This window comes from Myotis brandtii, unplaced genomic scaffold, assembly GCF_000412655.1.
Source record: "Myotis brandtii unplaced genomic scaffold, ASM41265v1 scaffold123, whole genome shotgun sequence".
Classification (NCBI taxonomy): domain Eukaryota; kingdom Metazoa; phylum Chordata; class Mammalia; order Chiroptera; family Vespertilionidae; genus Myotis; species Myotis brandtii.
Window position 1 is genome coordinate 14,345,659 of NW_005354291.1, and position 14,925 is coordinate 14,360,583.

The 14,925-nt window shown below is 39.8% G+C and overlaps 1 protein-coding gene and 1 long non-coding RNA gene across 2 annotated transcripts; both read right to left on the bottom strand.

The window, feature by feature from the left end:
* Window positions 1-4,517: 4,517 nt before the first annotated feature.
* On the bottom strand, window positions 4,518-8,123 carry LOC106724866. Its single transcript, XR_001360708.1, has 2 exons — window positions 5,804-8,123; window positions 4,518-5,572 (listed from the first exon to the last, which is right to left on the bottom strand). It is a non-coding gene; the product is annotated as an uncharacterized LOC106724866 (long non-coding RNA).
* Window positions 8,124-8,212: 89 nt separating this feature from the next.
* PERP (PERP, TP53 apoptosis effector) lies at window positions 8,213-12,756 on the bottom strand (the record flags this gene model as incomplete). Its single annotated transcript, XM_014533868.1, has 2 exons — window positions 8,213-9,696; window positions 12,609-12,756. Coding segments are annotated over 2 exons (375 nt in total), but the record flags the coding sequence as incomplete, so codon positions are not given.
* Between the last annotated feature and the right edge of the window lie 2,169 nt (window positions 12,757-14,925).

Consider the following 14,925-nt stretch of genomic DNA (forward strand, 5'->3'; position numbering starts at 1 on the left):
TATTCATTATATCCCTGCTACACTGGCATTCTTTCTGTCCCTCAAGCATGCCAGGTTCATTCCCATCTTACTACTACCTCTGCCAATAACCCCTTTCTCTTGGCTCTCTGCTCCTCAACATTCTTTTCTCAGCCTAAATGTTCACTTCTAAGAGAACCTTCCCTGGTCAACCAAAAGAAACCAGCACAGCCCTGCCATCGTCTTTCCTGTTAACCAGATTTTTAAAAATATCACTTGTTTTGTCTAAACTCATCTTTTTGATTTGTTTGCTGGCTGTCTCTACCTGTCAAATGTTATTTTCATGAGGGTAGGAACTTTACCTGTCTCATTCACCTCTGGGTCTTTAGTGCCTAGAGTAATACCTGTCATGAAGTAAGTGTGCAATAAAAGTGTGCTGAGGGAATGAATGACAAAATGGCAAAATGAACAAATATAGAAAACTTGTAAAACATAGATCATTAAAAAACATTGTTAACCTCATTATCTGGAGGTAGCTACTGATTATACATTTTTAGTTCTGTTCTTTCAACCCTTCCCTTCTCTCTCTTTCTCTCTCCCCGCCTCCCTCTCATATGGACACACAATGTTATATAACATATATATGTAACTATATATGTAAATGTGAAAAAATAAGATCACAGAAATCAAACTTGCCTTTCTAAATTTGAGAATATATTGAGATCTTCCCATGTCAGAACACGTTGGAATTTTTTAAGAGCTTTTAAACTTTAAAATGGCTGCAGGGTGGGGAGAGAGGTAAGCCAACAAGAAGCAAGCTGATTCCTGTTTCAGATAGGTTCAGGAATCAAAGACAAACCTTATCTCTGAAGGCAAGGACGCAGGGAGGGGTTTAATGACAGGAGGATGGACTCAAAGTCTTTACAAGAAGCATATAGAAGCCCAGTTCCCCTTCTCTCCTGTACAGTTAAGTCACTACTTCTCAACCTCAGCAGAAAACTAGGAATGCGCCCAGAAAGTACTGAGGACAAATCACAGCTGAGGGCACAGTGAAGCACGTGTAGAAAACTCTACATGCTCAATGGTGCAAGTGCTGGTCATTTTCCCACTATTCTGAGAATGATAGCCACCCAACCCTCTGACTTTTAGGCAAGAAATAGGAAAATTCTGCTTCAGGAAAACTGACTAGCCCAAGAGAAAAGACTTATATTAGCAATTTAGAGCCTTCCAAAGCAACAACCAGATTCACCTTCTTAACCTGTGGTGAGGCCCAATAGATGAGCCCAATCAACATATGTGGAACTTCCAAACTAGAATTTTTTATTTCATGTCTCACTCTGAAATGTAAATGAATGATCATTAAGCAGCCAAGAAAAGCCAAATTGTAAAAGATAATCTGAAACATATACATAAACAACCAAAAAGGTACATAGATGGAACCAGAAATAAACTTCAAAAACTTGTTAACATTTTATGGGAAGTGAGAGAAAATTTTGCTACTACAAAATAAAACAGGTTGATAATTTTCCAAAAAAGAGGAATAATTAGGAAATAAGAAAAAGCTTTTAGAATTGAATATATGATAGAAGAACAATGTTTAGATTCAACAAAAAGAATGAAAGATTAATATTGAGAAAATCATTGCAAAGAAAGCATAAAAACACAAAGAGATGAACAGTGGACAGGAAAGTAAAACAAAAGAAAAAGAGATAGAAAAATGGAGAGAAAAGGTCAGAAAATTAGAAAAAGTAACTAATAAGGTCCAACCTATGACTGACAGGAGTTACAGAAGGAGATAAAAAAATAAGTGAAGTGCTATGAGTGGATAAAAACCAGCATGATGACACATCATAAATTTAAAAACATAAAAATAAAGAGAAAGATACTAAAATCTTTCAGAGACGAAGAAATGAGTTACAAGCAAAGGATTGGAAATCAGAATGGCATCCGGCTTCTCAAGAGCAATATGGAATCTAGAAGGAAAGTCTTCAAAATCCTGAGATAACTTATACCTTCCAATTCTGAGAGCAGTTATTTCCAACCAGAATTCTAAACAAGTGAAAAACGAGTCAAAAATTAAGTCCAAGAAAAACAAACAAAAAATGTAAGAGAAAATAAATGAAATCATTATTATGAGACTCAGCTGAGAACTATACTTACATGGACATAATAATATAAAATATGAATATTGATATAACCAAAAATAGTGACATGACATCACTGAGAAATTGGGGAGAAGTATCTGAATGTGTGCATGCATGCCTGTACATGTGTGAGTGTGTGTGTACCTGCGTGTGTAAGGGTGAATGGTAAGAGTTTAATATAAAATTAAAAACTCAAGGGAAAAAAAGACACGTTACTTTGAAGGATAAAGGTAAATAGAAGAAACGACTAAACCGATTTTCCATGGTTGCTTCAGGATCCCAGGCACAAAGAGGGAAGAGAGAATGGGCAGGGCCTGCTCTTTTCATGATAAGCTTTTTGGTTTACGTGACTTTAACTCAGCTTGTGTATCATTTTGACTTGTTTTTTAAAAGGACACAAAGACTTAGAGGGAAATATTTTCAATGTGTCTGGAAACGAGTTCGTAGGCATTACGTTCAAAAAACAAGCCTACTAATGTGTTTGCACTTACAATGCTGTCCTAGAAAGGCTTTCGCAATATTTTGAAAGTGAGAATGGCTGCAAACTGTAGCAAAAGTTCAGTTTTGTCTATTGTAGAGACACACTTTTTATTTGGAAGCATAGTAAGGGAATGACAAATGGTACATATTATTTTAAATACTTGACTATCGAATCTTTTTAGTAGCATCTATTAATATCTGGAACATGAATACTTTTGGAACATTTCATATGCATCCCTCTGAAGAAAATCTGACCTCTTGTCTTGTACTAGGAACATGAGGTCATAATTCTATACAATGACTTTTTTCTTTCTTTTTCTCAAAAGCCTTAAAGGTATTTGTAGAGCTCAAAAGAAGAAAGCGTTCCTATCAGTTAAGTCCTGCCAATGAGAAAGCCGTGTTTGGCACAGAACAGAATCTAGGCCTTCTGAAGCTTCACCGAAGATTCTCATTTTGTCTGTTTTTCCAAACTTCGTTCAGTGTAAAGGGTGTTCCAGGGGAAAGTTCTGTGTTTTAGCATGTAGTTGTCCACACTTTGTCTGCCAGTCCTAACTCATGCCCTGTTGACTCACTCACCCCCAGGCTGAAAGAAGGACTGGGCTGCTGTTACCAAAACAAACATGGGGCCCAAACAGTGCTTTCTCGCCCACAACCTGCCTAAAAGAAAGACCACAGAAACAGGGAGGCTGTGTCTAGCCTCCTCCCGTTCCTTACTTATTTCCAAGAGCAGCCTTAGGGTCATACAGCTGTAAATTCTGAAGACTTTTCCTACCTCTTCTTCAGAAAACACTGTCATGTAAAAGAAAGTGAACAACTAGGCATGTTTTATATGTCAGCTGACTGATTAGACTGGTGAAGGCTGGAAGCCGCACTCTGTTGAAAATGGCTTTCCTTTAACAACTCAGCTTTAACATGGTCCAAGGACAGCATGACGAAGACAACTCATCCAGTGACTTGCCAACCCCACTGGGACAGTGTGGCTATGCATTAGCCAGTTGGAGCTGGAAGCTTACTGTTAATCTGCTTGGCCAGGAAGTGCAGACGTGGCATTCTACACTGAGGAACTTCAAGGTGGCATTTTTTTTTTAAAGGTATAATTTCCCTTGAGGTGCTGGGTATTTGCAGTGTGTGAGAACAGAAAAAGGCAAACATGATTTGGTAATGTTTCTGAATATTGAATTTACTCTTTAAAGACATAAGTTGGGGAATGGGGAGTGTGTTCACTCGGTCCCTAAATTCCTGATACTGAAATAAGAGCTGCCCCTGTGTTTCTGAGCGTATAGAAGGAAATCTGGGGAGGCCAGGATAGGAGTGTGTGCAGTGGGGACGGAAGGCCTGACTTTCTTCAACAGTCCCAGGGCTCCTCCAGGGTGCCAGGCTGTGTGCATGTCCTGACCCCACAGCCAGGCTGCCCGGTGGGGCTGTGCAGCTGCGCCTGCACAAGGGCACCCAGCACAGGGTGCTCCCCGAAGAAGGCTCCATTAATTCTTTTCCTAAGTTATAACAGCCCCACTGGGAAGATCTCTCCAGAATGAGGACCAGGAGGCATCCTGCATGGCTAATGTGCTGTTCAGAGACAAAGGAATTTGTATTTGTTTGGGGTTGATGAGGAATTCATTTCATAATGTTGAAGTCAACTTCTGTCACCTCAACATCTTCAGAAGAGATTATTCCAATGGTAAATTCCATCAGCATAAAGTTAGCCATAGTAAATGCCAGCTTCCTATGCATACTTCAGTTCATCTATCTTCAACATCTGCACAGAAACTAGTTTTCTTTTCCTTGAAGAAAGAGTTAGGCATTGAGGTGTTGCTTGATTAGGAATTGGGTGGGATAGCATTTGGAAACACAAATTTCACTGAAGCATTTCAAATGAAGACTATCCACTGAGTAACCAGAATAAAAAGCATAGAACAAAGAAACAGGATTCAAATATGGAAATTCCTAGGAATTCAAAGTCCCATGCAGCAATTCACTTTTAATAATAAAATTCAGTTTCTATTTCAAATCTAGTGTTTCCTCTTAAAAGCAACTTATTCAAAAACCGGTGATAGTAACAGGTTAATTACTGTGAATCTTCATGCTGGGAGAACTGGCTGGGCAAACCATTACACAACCATCTATTATAATTATTTTATGATTCATTATCATGAAGACAATCTTATGCCATTTAAATCAACAGGTTCCAATTCTTCACCAGAGAACTGTCTTTAAACACACACACTCTTCTTAGTCTTCCTTTATTTCTGCAGCTGAGGAGAGTAAGTTGTTGAGATTAACCATAAAGCACAGACTAGTACGAGTGGAACACCATGAATGTGACAGGCTTGGCACCTTTTTTTATTTCCCACACCTGAGGTGTGTTAGTCTCCCTCTGCCACACCCAGATACTTACCAGAATTGCAAAACCCAGGAACAAAGGATGGTGTGCATGAGAAGGCAAGCCCATCTCAGGGAAGAATTATCTCAAAAATCAAAGGGCTCTGACCACCCACTGGTGGGTCCCAAGCCCAGTCTGTCTTCAGGAATTTTAAAACCTGAAAACACTCTACAGAGATAAGACAAAGCAATCTATTGACCCCAAAGACCCATGTTTAACAGTCCATTGCAGAAATACCTATTGCAGAAAGAACAAAGAAAAGAGTTCAAAAGAAGTAGCTGGCATTGAACCTCTTCATCCCAACTTCCCTAAGCTCTGCTCTTGGCCAGCGGAGGCATTGGCAGGACTTCCCACTACATTCTTGTTGCATAATTTTATGAAATGTCCTGGCCCTGGCTGGGTGGCCCAGTTGGTTGGAGTGTCATCCTGTACAGTAAAGGCAGGGGGTTTGATTCCCAGTCAGGGCACGTACCTCGGTTGCAGGTTTGGGTAATCTTCCCTCATATCTGCTCTGTTTCATGAGACTGATGTGCTAAGAAGGCAGCTTGTCTGCTCTATTTTATTTGAAGATTTATGGGGGTAGGTAGAGGTGGAGGGTTAAATAATTAACCTGTGCCGAAACCGGTTTGGCTCAGTGGATAGAGCATCGGCCTGCGGACTGAAAGGTCCCAGGTTCGATTCCAGTCAAGGGCATGTACCTGGGTTGCGGGCACATCCCCAGTGGGAGATGTGCAGGAGGCAGCTGATCGATGTTTCTCTCTCATCGATGTTTCTAACTCTCTCTCTCCCTTCCTCTCTGTAAAAAATCAATAAAATATATATTAAAAAAATAATAATTAACCTGTGATTTTAAACACTTTTATGTTAAAACAAGCATGGCCATATTTCAAATTAAACATTTATATATCTGATTTACAATAAAATGTGGGGGCTGTGCATTCCCATTTCTCTGCTTAGAGTAGCTGGGTGAACATGACACATGATGCATAGAAGTGAAAAGGAACCCTTCTTCCATGAAGTTGTATTTCTGATCAGGAATATTCTATAGTATAACAAGAACCAAAAGGATAAAATATGATGTATGTATATCTACATACTCTGCTTCATCTATGTGAATATCATGTTTGCCACGTTGTTTACTATAATACATATTTCAAAATATCCTATAAACAACAATAAACACAACATTCTGTATAGTATATGGATGATTCTAATGTCTGAAAAAGTTGTACTTCGGTAAGGACCAGTAACCTATAATCAGAAAAGCAGCACATAGAAGACTAACAGTGAGTGCTTCGGGATGAATGCTGCTGGGTGTTCACTCTCCAGCAGGTCATCAAACCAAGGCCAGACACTCCAATTTTAATCACACACCTGGGAGTATTCAAAAAGTGACTTATACCTCTAATGCTTATGATGTAATTACTCATAGGGTCCAATCACAGAAAAGTGTTCCAAAAGAAGATAGTCTAATTGTAAAATCTCAAAACGATGGGAACTGTTTTCAAATGCTGTGCAATGAGATACATAGATCCTATGGTTTTTAACCTTACCCCTGCCCCCTTTTTTCTTTTCCATTTTCTTCAGCTGCTTTTCTTATTCCCATTCTCTCTGTAGAACCAGTCCCTACCCAGGCCTATTCCTTCACACTACAGGCCCTCCACCTTCACCTTTACTCCATTAAACAACGTTGGTTGAGACCCAAATATGCTCTTTTCAGGTCTGCCTAGAAATAAGTCAAAGTAAGTCAATTCAGCATTCGTGTATGTTATATTAATAGAACTGACTTTCAGCAGGAGCTTGTAGCAAACATCAACCTAATTAAGTTATTATGACTATACTCTTCCATTGTTTTCATTTCCTTACAAAAGGAAAGCCTATCAAACTTCATTGTTAGTCCAGAAGTATATGGTTTTGAAGCTAAAAATAATTACACTCCATGGATACCATGTGTGACAACTGAAAGACCTTGACATACTACTTCTTTGTTATATTCAACAGTAAATGGCACTTAGCATATCTGACTACTTGTAGTATGAGCATGAGATAATTGCTTGGGAACCTAGAACTGCTTATTTAAAGGGTGGGGACTCTTAATATAATTACAGAGCCCAAAACCACCTCCGCTTTACCATGGGAAATATCATAGAATGCACTGTTCATCTTAGATGGCTTCCCAGTCAAATTCTTCATTACTCTTCAGAATCCGCTGGAATTCTCTTGCTGTTTAGGACACAAGGGTACCTGTCCTGGTGAATGGGAACCAAGGAACAGAGGATCTCTGCACTTGAATGAGGCTGAAAGGAGCAGAACACCTTAGCCAAAGTAATGACAGCGTGTCTTTGTCTTTCATCACATCAGCTCAATGGTCCCAGGAAGCTGTATTTTTCCTAAATGTGCATTATTTGAATGCAGCATGTTATTTATTGAAGGGGGGGGGGGAGGGGAAGTTGTGTGGGAAAAAATTAAAAAACAAGAGCACATGTCTTAGAGAACCTTGTATCTGAAAGTCCTTTTCATGTACCATGGGAGACCCAGTTTCTTAATCTTTAGGTATCCATTATCTTCTTGAATTAGCTGTGCTATTATTTTAGAAGATGACTTTTTTTAACACTGTTGGTTACCACTGCAAATCCCCCAGCAGTCTGGGCTTTTTTTTTTTTGGTGTAAATAACCCAGACCACATTCTTCTAAATTTGTGGAGACATTCACCTGATATTTTGAGAAGCATAGAAGAAAAATTAGCTGTCAAGGACCAAATGGCTAACAGCACTAAGAAGAAATACTTTCCTTCTCCCACCATGCCATTCTACAACCTTTCTTTACATTATACACCATAGCAGAATTAACAATCCGTGGTGTAAAATAAACCACCAAACGGGAAGATGAACAGGATCAAAAAGGAAAAGAGACTGCTTGCTGTCCCACCACCTGAATGAAGAAGACCCCATCTCAAGGAAGAAGCAACTTTTCATTTTATCAAATACTAGAGGCCTGATGCACGAAATTCGTGCAAGGGTAGGCCTTCCTTCCTTCGGCTGCTGGCACTGGCTTCCCCCTGGCATCCGGGAACCGGGCTTCCCTCGAATCCCTGGCTTCATCCGTAAGGTCGTCTGGAAGGACGTTGGTCTAATTAGCATATTATGCTTTTATTATTATAGATTCTTACTACCTCAACTCAAAGCATTTTTTAATAATTCCCTTCCCCAGATTTGAAGAAAAATGTTTTAAAAAACTGCAAACTAGAAACAAGATTAGAATATCTGGTTTATTGGGAAAAATTCATAATAAAAACTGTAATTGCTTATCCTGCAATTTACAAAATAATAATTCGATATATCAAATGAATTGGTTTTTGTTATGTAAATACAAATGGTAAAAAAAATAATAACCCATGTGATATATCATATATTTCCCATTCAGAGATCTCATATCCCTGAATTCTCCTGTTGCATGCTTTATACCAGATATTTTAAATCAGCTTACCAAAGAAGACCAGGTTTTTTACTATATTTAAGTTTTTACTTACAGTTACAATCTATCAGAAGCTGTATCTATATGAGTAGAGCCTGCTCAACTGAGATGAGAAATTCAAGTCATTTCTTCTCCCAAGGTTGTTTTAATGTTTCTTTTGTGATAGGAATGGCCTTCCTAATGCTTTGCTGCACAACCTGATCATGCCTGTCAGTCACAGTGATTTAGACCCAGCCCATCTTTCAAAGCAATCTACTCTGATCTTTAACATATAGACACAAAACAGAACAGATTAACATATCATTTTCCCACACCCCACCCCTACAAACCATTTTTAAAGAGAAAATTTCATCTTAGCCTTTCCTTGCATAGAAGACCTTACTACTGCAACAGGTTTTGGTCATGAAAGAATACTTTCCTAAATGACATATCAAGTTAATGTGAAGCTTAGCAAAAGATCTATTACTCAGGATGTGAATTAGAAATTCTCACAAATGATATGCATTTAGGAAACTCTTTTGCCTTCCTTAACTAGCCAAAGGCTGGAAAAATATTTATTTTTTTACATTTCTTTTAGAATATTTGGTCCCTGACAATTTTTTACCAATATTTCCCTCTTCTTTTCCCTTAATAGATCTAGTTTAATCCGGGACGGACAGACACTTGATCAGATTACTTAAATCTTTTAAATCTTCTTATTTTTACCTTATAAAATGGTAAGTTTCATATTCATATTCTCTTACAAATGCAGTATAAATTATATGGACAGATATTAAGAAAATATTGGCATATTACAGGTAATTCGTTAAAAGAAGTAAGTTTTGTATCACTCTATAAAATATATATAAAAGACGAATATGAAACTATAACACCATTTAAGAAATAGTTTCTTGAAAATTGTTTTAGCGCTTTGACTAGTCTAACGATATGAACAGTGCCCTGCTCCCCTCCCTGCCAAATAGGTTCAAAGTATTCTGGGAAAAAGAGTTTCTTTTTCTGGAATCCATCCTGGCAGCAGGAATCCGTCCCCACCTTAGGCGGAGGAGTAGAAGTACCGGGGCTTGGCATTGCCCAGGAGGTCGTCTTCGTAGTTGGGGAGGCAGCAGAAGAAGAAGGAACAGCCAATCAGGATAATCGTGGCCGCCCACCCAAAGCCGTAGGCCCAGTTATAGATGTAATTGACAGCAGGGTTGAGATGAAGGGTGAAGGTCTGGGTGTACTTCACGGGGTAAATTACCAGGGAGATGATCTGGAACACAGCTAAAGGAAAGGAAAAAAAAATCCCAAAGTGTGAATGCATGCATGCACGAATGAATGAATGAATTGCAACAATAGATTAAATCCCTCTCTCAATGTTTTTGCCTTTAAATAAGTATTAAATCCACCTAAATAATGCTAATGGAAGGGGCTAGTGCCGTGGTCGGCAAACTGCGGCTCGCGAGCCACATGCGGCTCTTTGGCCCCTTGAGTGTGGCTCTTCCTAAGCCTTAGGAGTACCCTAATTAAGTTAATAACAATGTACCTACCTATATAGTTTAAGTTTAAAAAATTTGGCTCTCAAAAGAAATTTCAATCGTTGTACTGTTGATATTTGGCTCTGTTGACCAATGAGTTTGCCGACCACTGCCTTAGGCTCGCGAGCCCCATGCGGCTCTTTGGCCCCTTGAGTGTGGCTCTTCCTAAGCCTTAGGAGTACCCTAATTAAGTTAATAACAATGTACCTACCTATATAGTTTAAGTTTAGAAAATTTGGCTCTCAAAAGAAATTTCAATTGTTGTACTACTGTTGATTGACTCTGTTGACTAATGAGTTTGCCGACCACTGTAAGGTATCTAGTTAATCGTGAGCCAAAAAAGATTTTTAAATATTGTGTGTCTGAGAGAGCTGGCATTGAGCGGAATCCTGAATATAAGAAATACGGACAGGAGACAACTAGAGAATCACTCTACAGTCCAGGTGCAAGTATTATATAGTGAAGCAAAAAGCCAAAACTGTGGCATATAATAGAAAGCAGGATGGTAATGAAGAGTATTTTTATCACCTTTGTATTTCCTGTGCCAAAGACATAGTTAATATTTTCACTGTTAGCAAAAATAATGTATACATACACATACACACACGTGCATGCACATACACATCTATCACTCCATTCAAAATACACCATTGGAATAGTCCTTCAATAAATGAATGCCTAAATGAAGTGACGAACCAATGATGCAAATGATCAATGCAGAGAATCACCAGAAAAGGAAGTGAGGATCTAAAGAATAAATGAGAGATGGAGGGCGAAGAGCTTTTCAGGCTCAGGGAGCAGAAATGAAAGATGGACTTTGGTGAAGTGTAAGAAAGGAAATAAAGAAATGTGCCAATTTCTAATCTTTTTGGCATAAGAGTCACATTATTACAATCATTATTAATCATATTAACATTTTAAGCAACTCAAAAGTAAAAAGAACATAACCTTCTTTTATAGTGTTTTTCAGTGAATATGCATACTTCTATAAAGCTATAATGAGTATATCCATTCTGTGCTATGTTCTGCATTTTATTGACTTAATATTTCATATGTACATTGCCATGTCAAAGGGTATGAGCAGATTTTAGTTCTGCTTGAGTATTTAAAAAAACAATTTGAACTGCAAAAAGCCAAATAGAAGCAGAGGTGGGATTTGACAAGGTTCCTCATATCTTTTGTGATTCCAAGTAATTTCTGATTTTAAAATATTATTCCAAAAGCAAACTTTCAAGCATGAGGAACATTGGAGTAAACTTTATCTTTAATCAAGAGGAATTTTTAAATGTACAAGCGAGGGCAGAACTTGCATGGGCCAGTTCCCTGAGGCCACTCCCTGCCTCTCAGCCAGGGCCGTTTGTCCTGCCCTAGGCTCTGTGGGAACCCAGCACAAAGTGGTCTCCCTCTGGGCTCATGCTCGACCTCATGGACCCCTTTAGTCACAAGGCTTCTGACCTGTGTCCAAGGCCTTCTGCTCATTCTGTGTCTGTACTCCACGTCTGTAGCTGGATTTCTGCTTTGCTCCCAGGAGCCCAAGTTATCTTTGAGACATGACCTGTGGCCTCACTTTGCCATCATCAGCTCCTTCTCCTTTCCCCTCCTCAGGAAATCCAGTTTTGCATCTAAATCCATTCTGTGGCTGGGGTCCTGCCCCTTTGAGAGACTTCCCTAGGGCCAGGTGCCTTCCTAAATTTTCATATTATTCTTGCTCCCAGAGTCCTAGTTGTTATATTCCATGAATAAATGTTTACTCTGAGCCCCACCCACCTGCATAACTAAATTTCTGGTTCCCCAGCACCGGTGATGAGGCAATTACAGGGCTGGCCTCTTCCAGGTCCCCCATCCCACTACAGAAAACCCTTTCATGACCCTCCACATCATAAGACCACAAAACTCCTTCAATAAGTAAAATGGCTCAAGGACATAACCGCCCCCCAGCATGGGGCTCCCAGAAGTCTGGCACTGGGCCCACTGCGGAGACACTGCCCCTACAGAGCTGACTCAGCCCCATTCCCTCAGGGTAGGGGTGCCACTGGACATGGCATCACCTACAAGAGATGGTATACAGTAGGGGTGGGGAATGTCCAGCCTGAGGGCCTTTAAGGCCCGCAAAATCCTTTGGTCTGGCCCTGCCAAGGCATTAGGGGTGAGTTAATTAAATGTTTGACCAAATACAGCAGGCTAATTTTTAAGTTGATAGTTTTGTATGGCCCATGAATGATGTTATACATATCCAAATGGCCCTTGGCATAAAATAGGTTCCCCACCCCTGGTATACAGAATGACAACCTTCCTCATTTGGAAGGGGAGCAAAGAGTACCAGGTGAGACACAGGAGGAAATGGCTCTAGATCTTCTGTTTTTTGTTGTTCATCCTCACCCAAGGATACTTTTCCACTGATTTTTAGAGAGAGTGGAAAGGAGGGGGAGAGACGAGAGAGAGAGAGAGAAACATCAATGTTAAAGAGACACATCGATTGGTTGCCAACGGCTCTAGATCTTAAAACACATCTCTCCTCCGTGAATTCTGCCCTTGGTGACACTTTTTCTGAGAACAGGTCAGGAAGTGCAATTGTCAGGGATCTTCTTTGGGGACCGGGCACTCCTACACTGATGTCCAGGGAAGGTGGAATGAAGAGTTGCTGACACACAGACTTACCCGCCAGGGCCAGGAGGCCTCCGATCACTCTCAGGAAGACGAGCATTTGGGGTCCGCAGAGGGCAAAGAAGGAGAGGATGAAGCAGATGACCAGGATGATGAAGCCACAGAAGAGCGTGGCAGCGGCTGCCCTTCCCCATGCTGCGAGCGAAAGGAAACAGTGATCAATAAGACATATGATGTGCCAAATTCAACAACCACTTATCAAAGTATGGGTAGCATTGTTTTTTCTTTCTACTAATTACATTTGGATGGAAGAACAGTTTTTCTTTTGACAAGACTCAAGCATCTCCATGTCTCCGGGGGGGATTAGGCAATCCATATGTGGGACACTAATATACTGATACGCACTAATGCCTCATCCCCTCGGTTTTAGGACAAGTGTTTCTATCTCTGAGATGAAAGTTAAATTTCATTAAATTATTTCTTGTTTAATAAACTGGCCATATAAACTAGTAGATTTAAAAGGTTCACTCAAGTTCTAACACAACACGACCATAATAAACAGCATTTTGGGTATTGAACAATCCAAAGTACCATGTCTTTAGGAAATGTTCCCAACACCTCTAAAAGGATCTTTGTTTCATATCAATACTTGCTTCTGTGCAAAAATAATCTTTGAAAACATAAACTTATGAGTAGGCAGGGATGTGAACTAAAACAATTTAATTGTAAAGTAGCTGTGATTTAAAAAAAAAAAATAACACAGTTAAGCACAGTCTTTCTAGACTTTTGCCTAAATTTTAACTCTGGGGTTTTCAGAATTTATTGCACAAGAGTTCTTAACCATCGATGTTGGCCCTAAAATGAGCTCTGAGTTTGAAAATCTGCAGGGGCTCCTCCAGCCCTGTGTCCTGTGTCATGCTACCCTCCCCGCCTTTGGAAGTGGAGAGCCATGAGCCCAGGCTCGTGATTCCAGCCAGTATTCTTATTGTTCAACCTGCTCTGGTTTTTAAGATTTCTTCACACACAACCTTCTCTCTAGAGGTAATAACTAACACTTTGGAAGTAATTGCTCTGTGCCCGGCACTGGGTTAGGAACTAAACATATTTAGCTCACTGAATCCTCACAATAACTTTTTAGGGTTCATACTGATATAATTTCTTTAGAAATGAAGCTATATACGTACTAAGGCTTTGAGAGTTCAAATAGCCTGCTATAGCCACACAGCCAGTAAGTGATGTAGGCAGAGTTTGATTTAGAGCCTGTCTGAATCCAAAACATAATGTTTTTTAAGGCTATAATTTATATACCATAAAAGTCACCCTTTTCAAGTATACAATTCAGTAGTTTTTATATTCACAGGGTTGTGCAACCGTCACCACTTACAATTCCAACATTTTTATCACCCCAAAAAGAAATTCCATGTCCTTCTATTCCCCCTTCCTCCAGCTCTGGCAACCACTAATCTACTTTCTGTCTCTATAAATTTGCCTATTCTGGACATTTCAGATAAATGGAATCGTACACTATGCAGCTGTTTTGACTGCCTTCTCTCATTTAGCATAATGTATTCAAGGTGCATCTATGTTGTAGCACACATCAGTGCTTCATTCCTTTTTATAGCCAAAATATATTCTATTGCATCGATATCCCACAGGTTGGTTATCCATTCATTCATTAATGGAAGAACATGCATTCTTAACCAATTACTCTTTGTGGCATTTGAAAAGGAGAGTCGTGTGCTCCTCTGCCCTGGTATTACTCCAACTGCAGTACAGCTCAGCTGACAAATTCATCTTCACCTAATTCTAGGTCATTTGACTGGTCAAAGTTAAAGATATGGGTGGGCTAGCAGAAAGAGCAAGGGCTTTGGAGGCAGAACTGGGTCTCATTTATACACTGCCTCTGCCACCTATAAGCCACTGTCAATCTGCGCATCTGCTGCCCAAGGCTAAAAATACCTTCTTTCAAGATTACTGTAAGGATGAGAGCGTGTGTGTGAAAAGTCACATAGCTCAAAAAGTTCTTCCTGTATTTCTATGATGTTTCTCCAGGAACTCAAGTTTTCATTTTATTCTACATTCGCAAGGTTCCGCACTGTCACATAAAGGCTGTTCCTCAGTCCCCCACTGCATTTTCATATCTCCATCTGTTACAGACAAACTCGAGCTAAATTCCCCTGTTCCCTTGAGCAGCCTTAGTTCTTCCTTTTCTATGATGTTTCTCCAGGAACTCAAGTTTTCATTTTATTCTACATTCGCAAGGTTCCGCACTGTCACATAAAGGCTGCTGCTCAGTCCCCCACTGCATTTTCATATCTCCATCTGTTACAGACAAACTCGAGCTAAATTCCCCTGTTCCCTTGAGCAGCCT